Source organism: Cynara cardunculus (assembly GCF_001531365.2).
Source record: "Cynara cardunculus var. scolymus isolate 2C chromosome LG 3, CcrdV1, whole genome shotgun sequence".
NCBI classification, from domain to species: Eukaryota; Viridiplantae; Streptophyta; class Magnoliopsida; order Asterales; family Asteraceae; genus Cynara; species Cynara cardunculus.
Window position 1 is genome coordinate 30594314 of NC_037530.1, and position 18289 is coordinate 30612602.

Genomic DNA, 18289 nt, shown 5'->3' on the forward strand with positions numbered 1-18289 from the left:
AATAATAATAATAAAATTAAACTAATAAATAATATTAAATTAATCGGAACAAATTAATAATAAACCTCAAAACATTTTTTTATAGATTTGTTATATAATTTCTTATTATAAGAACCATCCAAATTTAATATTCAACTAGCTTATGTATCGTCTAAATTTATCAACAAAAAACATCCAAAATCATCATAACATGTTTAACGATCTTCAGTCTCCGAACGTTGGTCTTGAACAGTTAATGAAGATGAACTTGGAACTGATCGGCCGGATATAATTGACCTAACCATTTGTCGCAACCCCGCGACTTCATCCTTCATGAGAAAGAGCTCGGATTTGGTAGAAGCAAGTTCGGATTTGGTAGAAGCAAGCTCGGACTCGGTTGAAGCAAGTCTATTAGACATCTCGCTGTGGCTCAATCGACTTGACGCATCGGTGCTATGTCGCGAACTTGGAGAATCGCTCCTAGTGCTCGGGACCCTAGACCATCCCCGAATATATGCAGGTCTTTTACCTAAGACTTGTTGCATAATCTCTAGATCACCCGGAGGATTTTCTGTTGATTCACTTTGCCGCTTAATCTCTACCATGTTCTCCTATGAACATAAAAATCATATATATAAATCTTAGTAATTTATAAAACGATGAAGACATGCAAAAGAGTTCGTTAAACGTACCTTACATATGAAGTGCGAGAATAGTCATTAACCCAACCATCTTTTTCTCTATAATGCAACTTTCGGAAAGTCTCTATCTCACCGATAAGAAGATTGTCCGACAATCCTCTATTTCGAAAATGGTGATTCGGAGTGCTCACTGTACCGTTTAAAACAACATACTTTCGCTTCCCCCTATTCTCAGAATTTTTTCTTGACATAGCCTACAGAAACAAAATATGATTTATAATTGTTATATGCAAAAAACGAAATCAGATAGAAATTAACTGTATAACTGTTTACTCTTTACTTGAACAGTGGCCATTACAAATAGGCAGAAAAAGAACCAATTAGGCCGAATCTGAGTAAAAGACAGGTTCCTTATCAGGTTCCATATAGGCAGAAAAAGAACCAATCTTGCAATTAAGGTTCCATATAGGAAGCATATATGGCAGATCAATAGAGAAGCAAATTAGACGTATACCAAGATCCACATATGACCAGTAAGGACATAAGAGACCATTCAAGAAGAGATACAAAAAAAAAATGTTGAGCGTGATGGAAACATAGAGTGGACCAAACCAGAAAGTCTCACAGTGGTACTGAAAGTCATAATCATTTGCACAAAAGCCAATAGCAATACATACATCTGTAATCAAGTCATGCAAGCCTGTTTAGACACCCCCAATATGTGTAGACCCCAAAACAAGATGCTATAGACCAACATACCACATGGCATGGTGAATAAATACAACCTTTGGACACGATATACAATAAATGTATAAATGCCAATTGAAAAAGAAACATAATTAACAGTAGGATATACAATAAATGCTTACCAAGACATTTTCAAGATATAGAAAATAAACAACTTACATGAAACTTCTCCGAACTCCAGTAATCGCAAAGTATATGCCAAGCATCATCTGTAACGTTCGAGTCAGTTGGCTTCATTCCTTTGGCTCTTTCCACGTCCTCTTGGCCATGACATTTTAAAAAAAATGCTCCTGCAGCTTTGCTCGGTGATTTTTGAAGATCGACCCATTTGGAAGTCAATCACATCAACCACAATATTTGAAGACAAATCGACATCAAAATTTATCTATAAAATAAATACAAGAATGACACAAAATTTTGTTAAGGATAAGAACAAGAATGACACAATATTATAAATATAACTTGTGGTTATCTGCCACTAAAAGAGTACGACCACAAAGTCTTCTAAAAAAGTTGGACAATTCAGTTATAGCAACACGAGCATCCTTGCATAACAAACCTACAATTCCARTTGGCAAGAGATTTTGAAGCAAGATGTGAGAATCATGTGTTTTTAAGTTTKTCAACTTCCGATCAGATGTCACGCAACGTGAGATATTCGAAGCATATCCATCTGGCAATCGAATTGATTTTAAAAAATCAAGAAAACATATCTTCTCCTCTTGAGTGAACGTATAACTTGCATGAGGTTTCTTTAGAACACCAGAACTTGTCTTTTGTAACCATAAATCTTTTCGGATGCCTAGATCCTCCAAATCCATCCTTGCTTTGATCGTATCTTTAGATTTTTTTTCGGTCCCTAACAAGGTATAAATGATATTATCACACACATTTTTCTCAATRTGCATGACATCYAAGTTGTGTCGYARTTTTAACTTTGACCAATATTCTAGTTCGAAGAAAATACTACGAGTTGACCAATTACGCAAAGGATGCAACTCATGAAATTTCCTTTTCGTACCAGAATTGTTTGGTGCTTTCCCAGGAGTCATCAAAAGTAACCGGTCTAGTAACTGAATGATCTAATCACCAGATTTTGGCCTACTTGGTTCATTAAATTCAACGGAACCATCAAATTCTTTACTCATTCGCCATCGATGACTAGAAGGTAGCCACTTTCTCGACTCCATATAACATGTTTTGCTTCTGATACTACGAAAATGCGTGTTTTCTAAACATTCGGGGCATGCCAAGTGTCCTTTTGTGGAGTAACCAGACAAGTAAGCATATGCAGGAAAGTCTGATGTTGTCCACAATACAACAGCTTTAAGATTGAACATACCTCCATTAGTGGCATCATATGTTGTTACTCCAATCCACAAAGTCTTTAACTCGTCAATTAATGGCCGAATGAAAATGTCAAAATCTTTACCTGGGGATTTTGGACCTGGAATCAACAAACACATCATATAACTGGTTTGATGTATCATCTTCCAAGGAGGAAGATTCAATGCTTTTACCATTACAGGCCAAGTGCTATATAATGCACTCATATTCCCAAAGGGGTTGAAGCCATCTGATGTCAAACCCAGCCTTACATTCCTTGAATCTGTCGCAAAAGCAGGATAAGTCAAGTCAAAGTCTTTTCAAGCCTCACCATCAGCTGGATGACGTAACACACCATCTTCTGGCTTTCGTTCCTCGGCATGCCATCTCATATCTTCAGAAGTATGACGTGAACTATAAAGCCGTTGAAGTCTAGGTGTTAATGGAAAATATATCATCCTCTTAAAAGGAACCTTGTTCCTCTTGTATCGAGGATGATTACATACAGCACATGCAAGTAGGTTAGCATGTTCTCCATAAAACAGAGCACAATCATGATTACAAACATCAATATTATGATATCCCAGCCCAATCTCCATCAAGATTTTCATCATCTCATAGTATGATGTCGGAAGATTGTGGCCCGATGGGAGAATACTTTGTTCAAACTGTAACAACATGTTTATTGATTTATCAGACCACTTGTTCAAGACTTTGATGTGCATCAACTTCACTACATATTGTAGTAATGTCAGATTCCCTGATCCTGGATACATTTCCTTGTTAAGTTGCTCAATCAACTTGTCAAAACGACCACGGTTAACATCAGACTTATCCTCAACGTCATTTTCAGTTGAACGGTCAACATTAAAAAACAAGCGTCCTTCTTCATCCATAATAGCGTCCCTCAAAGTATCGTCATCTTCGTCATTATTCGACGAATCTTCAAAGTGGTCGTGTTCTTCTTCGTCACTAAGAGATTCACCACGATGGATCCACCTTTGGTATGTTGCAAGCATACCATATTGCAGGATATGAGCTCGAATCATGGGGAGTCGTTGTAGCCATGTGTTTTCACATCTATTACAAGGACATAACGTCCTTCCATCTAAACCCAAGTGACGTTTAGCAGTAGCTAGAAAATTGTTCAACCCAAGTGTGTACTCTTGACTTATGCGATTTCTACTTACTATCCAAGCTCGATCGTTAGAATCTATTGACTTTGAAGGAGAAATTAGGTTGTTCTGAAAAGATTATGTAGAAGTGTTAGATGTAACACTTTTTAAAATTTAAGGAAAGCTTTTAGCTTTATGTTGGGTATCCTGCATAGTAGGTGATTAATTCTTGAATTCATGGTGCTCAAATTATGCATCACTAAAATAATGCATAAATTGATTCTTTCAAATAATTAAATTATAAATATATTGAAGTTTATTTCATATTTCTGATTTCATTATATTCTGAGCATTGGAGGGTGCATGTTGGAGTCCTATATAGGCTAGACTTGGACAAAAATACTTTGTATTTATATTATTATTATCCGAAGGTACATCTATTCATGCCCGAAGTTAGTATGCTGATTTGGTTTGTTTTTGATAGATTTTAGGGCCAAGCATGTTGAAATGGCTGTGTCCAACTGCATTGAGCCATGTTAAAGATGGAACATACATATCAAGATATGGATGCTTAATGCATCTCCAACACCAGAAGAAACTAGCTTCATCAACATTAAGGTACATACAGACTAGGTCTAAGCTTAGAAACTAGGATTTGGTTGAAGCAAGCTCGGACTCCATTGAAGTAAGTGTAATAGACATCTTGGTGTGGCTCAATCGACATGATGCACCGGTGCTATAACAGACCAAACACATCAAACAGTCCTAAAACATATATAATCTAGTGCACATCTTCTGTTACCAAGAGAATTAGCTTGTACTTTGTGGGCTTATGTTTTATATATTTCTCAACACATCTTCTGTTTTATTATCTGTTTTATATATTTCTCAACAGTTTCTCATACTTGTGTTATGGTTTGCTTGGTTCCATATTCTCTGTTTTCAATGTTGGTTTTCATTTACTTCAGCTATTTCACAAGAGATCAGTGATGCCAAATTAATTGTTACGGCAGAATAAACCTACCAATTTAAACACAGGATCAATTCGATTTGTTCATTCATTTGCTGCTTATATGAACATCTTATGCATCATGTTCTGAAATCGTATACAAACACATTATGCCAAACAATGTAAGATTATCAAATGTAAGATACAACAAAAATAGGAACTCTGGTTCTATACACGGAACATAATCGGATAGAATTTGATCATTCAACCAAAGCAGAAAATACTGTGAATATGGCAAACCAGAAGCAACAAATCTCATTTTCAATTTCTTCTTATGTTCAACAAGAACCCTAGCAGATTCATATTATGTTATTTATTGAAGAATCGCTAAATAGACGTACCTGTTGCTGTTGCTCGAGGAATCGATGCAGAGAAGAGAAACCAATTCGATGATAGACGATTGATTCGATCAATCGGAGAATAGACTGTGATTGATGAGAGATTGAGCGAAGATCAATTCGTTGATAGACGAGTGATTGAGCGAAACGATTAGAATGAGAGGAAGCTGAAGTAAGCAATGATCATATATTGTTCGCAAAGAGTAACAGAATCATTGAACAATTAACATACTAAAATGCCTGACATCTGAAAACATTCCAAATTAAATGAATAAAGATTTTATATCCTATGTTAATCCCATTTCATCTATGCTTTTTTGGATTTTTAGTAGGATAGATTTGCATTTTTTGCATATAGTTAGCCTTGTTGCATGCATTTTTTGCATATAGTTAGCCTTGTTGCATGCATTATTAGACGAATAGCTTTTGGTTTGTTTCTTCAACCGTGAGTCGATATCTTTCCTTTGACTGGTTGTGGTTCTTGAAAATCTACTTGATATGATTCCCAAACGCTTCACCATTCTTTCCGCTTCAGATTTGATTATAGAAGTTACAAGTATGGCTTATTTTTTCTGAAGAGGAAATGGAAAGGTAAATACGGTTGCACAAAACAAAACACGGTAGCACCTTTCATGAGACTATAATTTATTACACTACTATACGTTAGAGGAACGAAACAGTTGCCCATGCTATGTATGCTATAGAGTTGGTCCTCCCCATGCGGAGGGGATATGATCTAAATAATTTCAATTGTTTTAAATTAGTTGAATTACCATAAGGTATTTATTTACTGATCCAGATACCTCACCAAATGAAGGGAATGCTTCTTTCATCCACTCACCATGACAAACCTTCAAAACCCACATGAAAAAAGTTCATAAGAATACGAAGAAGATGATGCTGTTATCACTCGTCTCACAGAGTGTATGAAACCAATCCTATTTTTGTTGAGCAAATGCAAGTGTTGCTGCCCACTTCCTGCAATGCAATATTTCAATTTACTTTTTTGAGTGAATTACATTTTTGTCCATAATATTTTTTGTTTTCAAACAAGATTTAAATGTTTAAACTTAATTTCACGTCGTTTACCAAATGTTTACTTGGTAACTTATCTTACCGGATTTAACATAGCCATTGAGAACCAGATATCATGTTTTATAGTCCACTTTACAGCCCAATTTGAGAACCATCAATCTTGTTTTTTTATATACATTTATTTAAATATTGTAATTTATTTAATTATGATATTTTTAAAAATCAAATATGTAATTCAAATTGTAATGATAAAATATTAAACTCATATTACAAGAATTTTTGTTACAATTTTATTTATTTATAATATGTTATTTTATATGATGCATTTTAGAAAATGTCTTGTTTAGTTAGTAACCACTATTTTTGGTGGCTAATTATTTTAAATTGGCGACCACTACTTTTTTTGTTATTAAAACTTTCAACCTAGTGACCATCATTTGTTGTCATTATCATTCATAAATAACACCAACTAGTTAGTGATCATTATTTTGGTCACTAATCATTTCAAAATTGTGACTATTTATTCTTTTGTCACTAAAGCTTTCAACTTTGTGACTACTATTTTTTGTTAACCAACTAGTTACTGACCACTATTTTTGGTCACTAATCATTTCAATTTAGTGACCATTATTTTTGGTCATCAAAACTTCCAACTTCGTGATCAGTATTTTTTGTCATTAACATTCCTAAGTAACACCAACCGTTCAAGTTTATTTTTTGTTACTAAAGTTCATATTAGTGATCCGACAAATTAGTAACGACCTTTCTCATCGTCACTAATATCACAATTAGTGATCAAAATATAAGTAGTCACTAAAATTTTGGTCACTAATGAAGATTTTTCTTATAGTGACGAAGAAGAGGAGTTCTAAGACTTGAATAGTGACTCTAACGACGAAGAACTTGACTTGTCTGATCACTTGTTTTAAATCTTAGTAAACTACTATTCGACATCTGTTATTGTATGGAATCTAACATTGTGTTGTATACTTGAATTATTATTGTATGTTTTCTAACGTTGCTTTGTAGAAAAATCGACAATGTCAAGTACTCGGATTATCGGTCGATGTAGTGGTAGTACACCTCCTAGCCGCGGTATGGGAAGAGCCTCTAGTATTGCTTCGGCGCATCCGGAGGAGCAAGAGTCTAGCCGTGGTAGCGCTGCTCCGAAGCCACTTCCACAGCATTGGATGGTTATTGGCATCCGCAGCAAAAAGTAAATACATTTCTATCTTTTAATTGATAAAAATAATTGTTCTTTGTATTGATGCTAATTAAATTTATTATATAGCTTTAATGACACCAGAGTCATCCGTCGGATCACCAAGATAAACCGAGAGCTGCTTGACGTACCATGAATCACTTGGAAAAAGATCCCTAGGACGTGAGGCGTCGAATGTGGTAGTGGTTTCAGGTTCATAGTATATATTCAACTTGTTATATTTTTGCTATTTTTTCACGTAAGAATTGACTAAACTTATACATATAGTGCTACTACACTTGGGATCCGGCTTTGGATGCCAAGATTCAATAGACATGGGAGAGAAAGACGGCAAAGCCATATAATGACAATTTGAGTGTCGCGAGAAAGAAAGGTGGAGAAAAAGCAAAGAGGAATGGGTATCCTCACTACGACGAAACCGACCACACCGGGATATGAATGCGTTGAAGAACTCCCTCCACCCTAGTTGGATCTCTTCAAATGTGTGAAGCCAGATGGTCGATCGTTGAAACAATGACAATTTGAAGGCTGTTTTTAGGGTGGCGCATGAGAACCGTGATAGCCAAGTTGCGCTACACACCGGTGGATCAATCCCATTTTCAGAGCATGGTGCTCGTCTGGTAGGACCTAAAACCCATCACTTTAGTTGTTTGATTTTTAATATATTACAATTAACACATGTTCGTATTATGTGATCTTTGTAGACACAAGCAAAAGATGGCGTGCCACCGACTGTCGTGGCTTATTCACATAAGAAGAGGCGAGTGGAGAAGCAACATCTTCAGATTCTGGGAGGTACGTGACCTCTATGTGTAGCCGGGGCATGATAAGTATCTATATATTTTAATGTTAATAATTGGGTATGTAACTATTTATATAGTTTTGGTTACCATTAATTGTTGGGAAAATGTTCGAGTCATTTAAATTAAAATCTAAGTGTGATTGTGTGTGTGCATATATATATATATATATATAGATTCGGTTGCCATTTGTTGGGCAAACATTAGGATTGTTTAAGTTAGGATTTCGTATGTATCACTATTTAGTTTAGGTTGTCATTTGTTGGGCAAATGCTAGAATTGTTTTGGCTAGAAATTTCCTATGTATCACTATTTAGTTTAGGTTGTCATTTGTTAGACAAACATTATGATTGTTTTGGCTGGAAACGTGCCATTTATAGTCATCATGAAGTCGAAATTGAATTGTAATCTGTTTTAAACCATATGATGACTATTTAATGAGTCTCACCCAAAGATATGACGATGATCCCTACACTTAGCCCTTAGTTGATACAGAGTTGTGGAGCAAACGGTCGAGGATCCCAATTGGGTCTTGACTGGGAACTCCACACAGGGTGGTCCATCGTCTTCAGATAGCTGGACGTGAATCTCTTTTCCTTTGATGATGTTTATCGATTTAGTTTGTAATTCATATTAAATATTATAATGTTTTCTTAATTTCATAGGAAATTGACGCCTTAAGGACCCAAATTAGAGATTTATAGGAAGAAAACGAGTGCTGACAGGTGGAGGAGGAGTTTCGGCATGCGGATGAGGAGCGACGACGGGTGTTGTATGAGAGACGGGATGAACAATATGAAGAGATGACTATTTTGGCCAAGCTGCTCAGTCAATCTCAGCAGTTCCCACCGCTAAAGTAATGAATATTTGTTTGCTTTGAAACAATTTAGTTTTGTTTGGGATAATTGTGTGCTACTATAGTCAGGATAATTATATTGGTCATTTCTTGTTTTTTAGTTTAATGTATGATGTTTAGTGACATTTCATCTTTTTAGCTTCTTTTTTAATATTTATAGGAAAATTATTTTCTGGAGCTGGGTCATTTTCTGGCGGATAAATTTGCCGGAAATATTTAAATAATAAAAATAATAATTTTTAAAATTAAATAAAATTTCCGGCGGATTAAATTACCATCGGATTTCGGGCAATTCCGCCGGTAATTTAATTCATTTTTTCTTTTAGAATCTTATTAATAATTTCTTAAGTTAATTAAGATTTTTTAAATAAATTAAAAAAAGTTGGCTAACTTACTACGGGCATTTTTTGCTAGAAAACCAAAAATCCGCGGGAAAAAGAATCACCGACGCCTCATTTTACAACGACCATATCCGACATATCACCGAAAAGGTGACCAGTTTGGTAATGACAATGCTATCAAATGTAATTGAATGCATATAAAAATTATTCATAAAAAAATTATAACTATGAATAATTATCAAAATGTCAAATTACCTTTTATTAATTGTACATTACAAAACAAACATTTTTTTGAACATATTTTAAAATATTTTCAAATCCATTATGTTTTTACGCATACATAAAGTATTTAGGATATCTTCAACCTAACAACTAAAAAAATAACACTAAAAACAAAATGATGGGTTCATTGAAAACTAAAATTTATCAACTCCAATCATATACTAAAAGAACACATTAAAAATCATATTTAATATTATGATAATGAACATCTTAATATATTAAACTTTTAATCAATATATATAATATACACGTATCTAATTATAACAACTTAAGATTATATTAATATAGGGGCATACTTTATTACACTCCAAATATATGTCAACATTTTTTTACCTCCATCATTTTAGTATTTTAGTATTGGTTGGAGATGAAAACACATCCATTTTTGTGTTTTTAATGTTGGGTTGAAGATGGTTAACTCTTGCATGCTACGGCAAAACAAGGATCTTTTATTAATCGACAAACAATTAAAGTTAACCGAACAATAAACGTTGGGAATGTTACATAATTGAGGGGAGCTCCTTTTGTGATTTGTCAAAGATACTTGTCTCTTATTTGAGATGTCGTCTCTCATCATTCCGAACTAAATGCAGTTGAGTTTCAAAAAAAGGTCGGCTTGTTGGGTGTTCAAGTACAAGGTATATAATACATGAGAATTGAAAATATGATAATCTAATAACGGTGTTCTTAAACTTGAATTCTAACAATTTTATAATTAGGATCTCATTCCGATATTAAAACAACTAATCATTGATGCAGACACAAATTCTATTAATATTAATTTAGTATGTACTTCATCTTCTCTTCTCCTTGTTAGTTCTCTGCACCAACACATAAAATAAATGATAAAATAAGGCAAATAAGAATCAGTTGATACAAAAGGAATGTCAAAGACTACCAAACATCACCATTATAATTCCGATTGATGACAATCAAACTATGTTTGGTAAAGACTTTATTTGGGTTTGTGGTTAGATGCATGATTTCACGTATCGTTAGTTATATTTGGATGAGGGTTAGAAAATACCTTCTCTCTTTAGCTTCTTGCTCCTATGGTGTAAGTTTCAGTATGAATAAAAATAACAATCGTAAATCATTCAAATGAGGGTCGGAAATACGTTATCTCTTTGAAATAACGACCGTATATTGGTGGCCTTTGTCAAACTTACAAGTATATAATTTTTTTTCCATATTTGTCGATGTGAATTAATAGTAATATACAAATGCAAATAAATGCAACCATTTTATCCACACCTACAAGTATGAACATTTTGATGTGGACAAATTTCTTCATGAAAATTTAGATGTGGACAAATTTCTTCATGAGTTTGGAGACCTTTCGCTTTCTTATTTGGATTCAAGCTCCTCTGATTTACGCCCCAGGACTAAAACTAAGATCAGGTATGGAAGACGGGTGGCTATTACATTTAGCGTATCAGGCCTGTGAATCAAAATTTTGTCAGTGTAACAATGGCGTCACCATCATTTAACACACTCGTTTTCTTTCATTTTCAAGTACTTTTAACTCATTTAACACTCTCGTTTTCTTTTGTAAATGTAAATTCATGAGTTGATATGCAAAGATTTTTTGTTGTGTCATTCTAATGAAACGAAAGAGACAACTATAAACATGAAATTACAAAGTCACCTTTAATTATTGTAGTGTCAGAGCCGGTAATTCTTACATGGTCATGGTTTTTCTTTGGTTCTGCATTTCTAGCTCCTCTTTATTTTCTGTTGAATTTGACAAACCCAAAAGGTAAACAATTCAATTTGTTGGAGGTTTATGGACAAGGCATAATGCACGAGAACCGAAAATATGATAATCCAGTAAGCTGAAGTAAACAATGATCATATATTGCTCGCAAAGAGTAACAGAATAAGGAATAACACTTTGCACGATACAGTGTAAACACAGCATATGATGAAAAAGCATGTTATATTTTTTAAATAAGTGAGGGTTTTCAAAGTTCTCAGAAATCATTGAACAATTAACATACTAAAATGCCTGACATCTGAAAACATTCCAATTTAAATGAATAAAGATTTTATTCCTATGTTAATCCCATATCATCTATGCTTTTTTGGATTTTTAGTAGGATAGATTTGCATTTTTTGCATATAGTTAGCCTTGTTGCATGCATTATTAGACAAATAGCTTTTGGTTTGTTTCTTCAATCGTCGTGGATATCTTTCCTTTGACTAGTTGTGGTTCTTGAAAATCTAATTGATATGATTCCCAAACGCTTCATCGTTCTAGAATTGACTACGTTGTTCCGCTTCAAAATTGATTACAGAAGTAACAAGTATGGTTTATATTTGTGTGCGATCCGAAGAGGAAATGGAAAGGCCAAGTGCGGAGGCCAGAGGCGGACCTAAATTTTTTTGACTATAAGAAACGAAGATATGTATATTTTTCATAAATCATCATTGGTTTGTTGGTTAATTGCTTTTTTTTTTTTTGTATATGAGGTCCATGTCCAGTGTCTTTTATTACAAATTTTTTTACAAACATAATATATCTGAAATTAAAAGCTAAAAACTAAGAAAATAAGCTAAACATGATTCAAACTCGGGCCAAGGTAGGAGAAAAACCATGCAAACAAACTCTACCAAGGAAAACTTGTTTCATTATTGTAGTTTCAAAATATATACGGTTGCACACAACAAAATACGGTGACACCTTTCATGAGACTATAATTTATTACACTACGTCGGATGACGAAACAGTTGTGTGTGCTATGTATGCTATTGAGTGGGTCCGCCGCGGGCGGAGGAGATCTTATTCAGAACAACTCCGTTAAAAGAATTTCTGATTGATTGATTATCTTAGAATCTAACAGTTAATAGGTACAAAACATCATAAAATCCAAAAATATTACAATTGTATTATTATATCACTACAAGAAAAATCCTCATTACTGACAAAATATTTTTGGTCACTACCAATATAAAAAATTGTTAACTAAGGCCCTTTAGTGACCAAAATTTGGGTGGTCACTTTTCGTCATTAAAGGTCCGTTACTAATTTACGTTAGTGACCAAATTAAAAAACGGTCAATAATTGTGACAAAACTAGAGTGCTCACTGTGTTTGTGACGACTAACATGGTCACTAAATCAGTGAAAGTCGTCATTAATTTCTTATATTATTGACCAAAGTTAATGACCACCACAAAGTAGGTCATTAGTTAGGTTCAATGCTATCAAATGTAATTGAATTCATATAAATAATTCATAAAAAAGTTATAACTATGAATAATTATCAAAATATCAAATTACTTTTTGTTAATTGGTTATTACAAAACAACTATTTTTTGAACATATTTTAAAATATTATCAAATCCATTGTGTTTTTACGCATGTATAAAGTAGTCAGGATATTTTCAACCCAATCATTAAAAAAACAACACTAAAAACAATAAAAATGGTAAGTTTATTGAACACTAAAAATAATCAACTCCAATCATATGCTAAAAAAACACATTAAAAGCCATATTTAATATTATAATAATAAACATCTTAATATATTAAACTTTTTAATCAATATATATACACACACACAATTATAACAACTTAAGATTATACTAATATATGGGGCTTACATTATTAACCTCCAAATATATAGGTCAACATATTTTTACCTCCATCTTTTTAGTATTTTAGCGTTGGTTGGAGATGAAAACACATCCATTTTTGTGTTTTTAATGTTGGGTTGAAGATGGTTAACTCTTGCAGGCTATGGCAAAACAAKGATCTTTTAATCGACAAACAATTAAAGTTAACCGAACAATAAACGTTGGGAATGTTACATAATTGAGGGGTGCTCATTTTGTCATTTGTGAAAGATACTTGTCTCTTATTTGAGATGTCGTCTCTCATCATTTAGAACTAAATGCAGTTGAATGGCTTTCAAGTTTCAAAAAAAGKTCAACTTGTTGGTTGTTCAAATAYAAGGTATAATACATGAGAATTGAAAATACGATAATATAATAACAATGCTCTTAAACGTGAATTCTAACAATTAGGATCTCATTCCGATATTAAAACAACTAATCATTGATGCATACACAAATTCTATTAATATTAATTTGTCATTTTGAACTAAATGATAAAATAAGGCAAATAAGAATAAGTTGATACAAGGAATGTCAAATACTACCAAACATCACATTCGATGACAATCAGACTATGTTTGTTAAAGACTTTATTTGGGTTTGTGGTTAGATGCATGTTTTCACGTATCGTATATATAGTTACTTGTATTCGGATGAGGGTTAGAAAATACCTTCTCTCTTTGATTTCTTGCTCCTACGGTATATGTTTCAATATGAATAAAAATAACGATCGCAAATCATTCAAATGAGGGTTGAAAATACGTTCCCTCTTTTTCATACATAAACACACTAGTTTTTACTTGATAATACACATACATACAAAATCACCTGTGATAATAACGCATATAAAAACAACGACAGTTCTTTTGAGTTCTGACAAACATGTTAAGAAATGCGTTATGATTTTAGAAATTTATTCCATAATTTGAAAAAAGAAAACAAGAACTTCACAGCTTCACTTCAACAGTTGGTAATAAAATCAAAAGCTAGAAACTAGATTAAAGTTTGAAATTTAGGTTGACCAAAAAAAACAAGGACAAACAATCAAGCCACTTCTGATTTTACTGTTATAAAATTGGGAGAGAATATTTCATGGTTGCTAAAAAATTGTAAAGAATTCGTATATCATTGAGGTTGACTAATGGTTTTCTCACATTCAAGACCCTCAACTACTATTTAAAGGTATCATCACCACCTTGAAAAACACAAACAAAAACCAAATAGGTTCCCAAGAAGAGCACAAGATCGAATAATAACTCATGGCCCCTTCCGCTTCCTTCTTTTACTTTGACCTCCTCTTCTTTTGTCTTCTTCTCCTCCTTCAAGCCCCACCATGTCCCGCTGCAGGTGGATCGTGGTCCGTCCTCCTCCCAAGCATTGGCATCTCYGCCATGCACATGCAGCTACTTCCCAACGACCGTGTTGTCATGTATGATCGGACCGATTTTGGAATCTCCAATATCTCTCTTCCAGATGGCAAATGTCGGCCCAACTCAACCGACTGCTCTGCTCACTCCGTAGAGTATGATATTGCATCGAATTCCATACGTCCACTTATGGTACTCACTAATGTTTGGTGTTCCTCGGGAACTTTAATGCCCGATGGAAGATTAGTCCAAACAGGTGGCTGGGATGATGGTTATCGTGTTGTCCGCATTTATAAATCATGTGATTCTTGTGATTGGCAAGAGATACCAAACGGCTTGAATCAACAAAGATGGTATGCCACGAATCATATATTGCCCGATGGCAGGCAAATTATCATTGGTGGTCGCAGAGCATTTAACTATGAGTTCTACCCAAAGATGTCAACGACTGAGAACTCACCTAGTTTGCCGTTTCTTGTGCAAACTAATGATCCGAACGTTGAGAATAATTTATACCCATTTGTATTTCTCAATCCCGATGGAAATCTGTTCGTGTTTGCCAACAATCGTGCTATTTTATTGGACTACTCCAAGAACCAAGTTCTCAAGACTTACCCAACAATGCCCGATGGTCAACCAAGAAATTACCCAAGCACGGGCTCTGCWGTACTACTCCCTTTGCGGATAAAAAACGGRACCGTAAATGCTGTTGAAGTCTTGGTTTGCGGGGGTGCACCAAAAGGAGCCTTTGTTAACGCAAATAATGGGAAATTTGACGGAGCCTTGGATACTTGCGGCCGCATCAAAATATCGGACCCTRACCCTCAATGGGTCATGGARACCATGCCTATGGCTCGAGTCATGAGTGACATGTTGTTGCTCCCCAATGCCCARATTTTGATCATCAATGGCGTATCCGCTGGGGTTGCTGGGTGGGAACTTGGAAGGAACCCAGTTCTCAGCCCTGTAATTTACCAAGCAGATAACCAAGTAGGGTCACGATTTGAGGTCCAAAACCCCAGCACGATACCTAGAGTTTACCATTCCACAGCGGTTTTACTACGAGATGGACGTGTTCTTATCGGTGGAAGTAACGCACACGATAAATATGAATTCACAAATGTTCTTTACCCTACCGAATTGAGTTTGGAGGCGTTTTCTCCATCTTATTTGGATTCAAACTCATCTGATTTACGCCCAAGAATAATCTTGCCTGTAAGAAACTCTAAAATCCAGTACGGTAACCAGTTGGTTATTGTATTTACCGTGTCTGGCATTGTGGATCCGAGCTCAGTATTTGTGACAATGGTGGCACCTTCGTTCAACACACACTCGTTTTCTATGAATCAAAGATTACTAGTACTTGATGGTGGTGTCGCCAACAAGATTCTGGGAAAATCAAGGTACCAGGTTGTTGTGACGACGCCACCTTCTGGTAACATTGCTCCGGCAGGGAATTATCTTCTATTTGTGGTTCACAAGGAGGTCCCAAGTCCAGGTGTTTGGGTTCAGATGTAGTGATAAAATTTGACAACATATTTGTCGTCATCTTCAATTGTACACTTATTTCTTAATTGGATTTCCTTGTAAAATGACATAAAAATTGATATGTAAAGATTGTTTGATGTGTTATTTTGATTAAATTTCATAAAGAATGAAAAAGATGCATTCAAGTAGAGTGGAAGTCCTATCAAATTATATGCATTCAAGTTTGTAAAACGGCTAGTAGGAACTTTGAATGAAACCTGTTCTCAACCCTTTAACTTACAAACAAGATCTCCAAATTGGGTCCCGATTCAAGGTTCAGAATCCAACCACAAAACCTAGAATGTACCATTCCACAACCGTTTGTAGAAAGTGCTTTAACCTTCTGACTTGAGTTTGGAGGCCTTTTCGCCTTATTATTTGGATTCAAGCTCCTTTGATTTACGCTAGGATAATCTCACCCATGCCTAAAACTAAGATAAGGTGTGGTAGACGGGTGGCTATTACATTTATGTCTTCACAAACGTGCTATTACATATAAAAATTGATATGTAAAGATTGTTTGATGTGTTATTTAGCATATCGGCCCTGTGAATCAAAATTTTGTCGGTGTCACAATGGTGTCACGATCATTTAACACATTTATTTTCTTTCATTTTCAAGTACTTTTAACTCATTTAACTATTGTCGATAGCCAGATAATCTTTATGATTGTTTGTTGTGTCATTCTAGTGATACGAAAGAGACAACTATAAACATGAATTTACGAAGTCACCTTTAATTATTTACAGTGTCAGAGCTGGTAATTCTTACATCGTCATGTTTTTTTTTGGTTTTGCATATCTAGCTCCTCTTTATTTTCTGTTGAATTTGACAAGCCCAAAAAATAAACAATTCAAATTGTTGGAGGTTTTTGAACAAGGCATAGAACACGAGAATCGGAAATATGATATCCAATAATTTGTTCAACCTATTTTAATATAATTCCTTTCAATTTGTTGCAGCAACCATTGCAGTCAATTGCTTGTTCATTTTAAACTTTTTTCTAGTTGGTAGTTCCTCTTATGATTGTAAATTTTTTTATAAATATAATAAGAATTTTTAGGAGAATTGAAAATTGATAGAATGTCAAACCGTAGGATATATTATAAACATCACCTGATTCCCATGGTATTTATAATTTATTCCAATAATTAATTTTCGGTCGAACAAAATCCATTTAAGCGCAAAATTTCATTGCATATATATAAGCTGAAGTAATTAAACAATGATCATATATTGTTCGCAAAGAGCAACAGAAAAATGAAAAAGGATCCAATGGAAACACAACATATGATGAAAAAGTATGTTATATGTTTTAAATATGTTTTGATGGATAAAATCAATCCCTAGGATGGGAACACCAAAAGTGAGGGTTTTCAAAGTTCTCAGAAATCATTCAACAATTAACATACTAAAATGTCTGATATCTGAAAACATTCCTGGAATCCTACAATAAGATTACTAAATTAAATGAATAAAGATTTTATATCCCATGTTAATCCCATTTCATCTACGCTTTTTGATGTTTTGTAGGATAGATTTGCATTTTTCGCATATAGTTAGCCTTGTTGCATGCATTATTAGACAAATAGCTAGCTTTTGGTTTGTGTAACATCCCCCGTCCCCGTGGTCCGGAACGGGCGGTGTCACTAACGAGACTTAGTTCAAAGACACAAACATTTTAGAGCTACTAATAAACTCCAAACGTAGATTAACTTCTAAAACATGCTTTACAATCCAAAATATTACATTCTAACAACTATTTATAAGCTTAGAATATTATACATCTACCAWCGAGTTTACAAACTCCAAAAAAAATCAAACGCGCGATGTCAAGTCCCGTCCCTTATCAAAATCACTTGGAACCTGCCGTGTCAAGAAACAAGAACACGGCTGAGCACGGGGCTCAGTGAACAGATTGTAATATAAACTTGAATTAATAATACGTAACATTGATAATGAAGGGGAAGACTTAAAAATCAATTAAACTGAATTAATAGAAAATCAAGACGTTTCATAGTTCTCATTTCAAAACATCATTTAAACACAATCCGTCAATTCCTGTAGTGTTCGTGGGGTGGCCAAACC

General features: G+C 34.3%; 2 protein-coding genes across 2 annotated transcripts; one reads left to right on the top strand and one right to left on the bottom strand.

Annotated features, from left to right (window-relative positions):
* Nucleotides 1-194: 194 nt before the first annotated feature.
* On the bottom strand, nt 195-5310 carry LOC112509138. The gene is made up of 3 exons (XM_025113999.1): nt 5159-5310; nt 677-874; nt 195-590 (listed from the first exon to the last, which is right to left on the bottom strand). Exons 2-3 carry the CDS (start codon nt 869-871, stop codon nt 195-197), a joined length of 591 nt encoding a protein of 196 aa, XP_024969767.1. The 5' UTR covers nt 872-874; nt 5159-5310.
* A 9373-nt stretch (nt 5311-14683) lies between these two features.
* Nucleotides 14684-16312, top strand: LOC112510347 (aldehyde oxidase GLOX1-like). Its single transcript, XM_025115747.1, has one exon. The coding sequence runs from the start codon at nt 14699-14701 to the stop codon at nt 16190-16192; it is 1494 nt and encodes a 497-aa protein (XP_024971515.1). The 5' UTR covers nt 14684-14698; the 3' UTR covers nt 16193-16312.
* The last annotated feature ends 1977 nt before the right edge of the window (nt 16313-18289 follow it).

What these genes read in the sequence shown, in the direction of transcription:
- LOC112509138 (XM_025113999.1), bottom strand. Translation starts at nt 871, where the DNA reads ATGTCAAGAAAAAATTCTGAGAATAGGGGGAAGCGAAAGTATGTTGTT. An exon ending in ACTATTCTCGCACTTCATAT is followed by an intron (nt 591 to 676) that starts GTAAGGTACGTT and finishes TTATGTTCATAG; the next exon opens with GAGAACATGGTAGAGATTAA.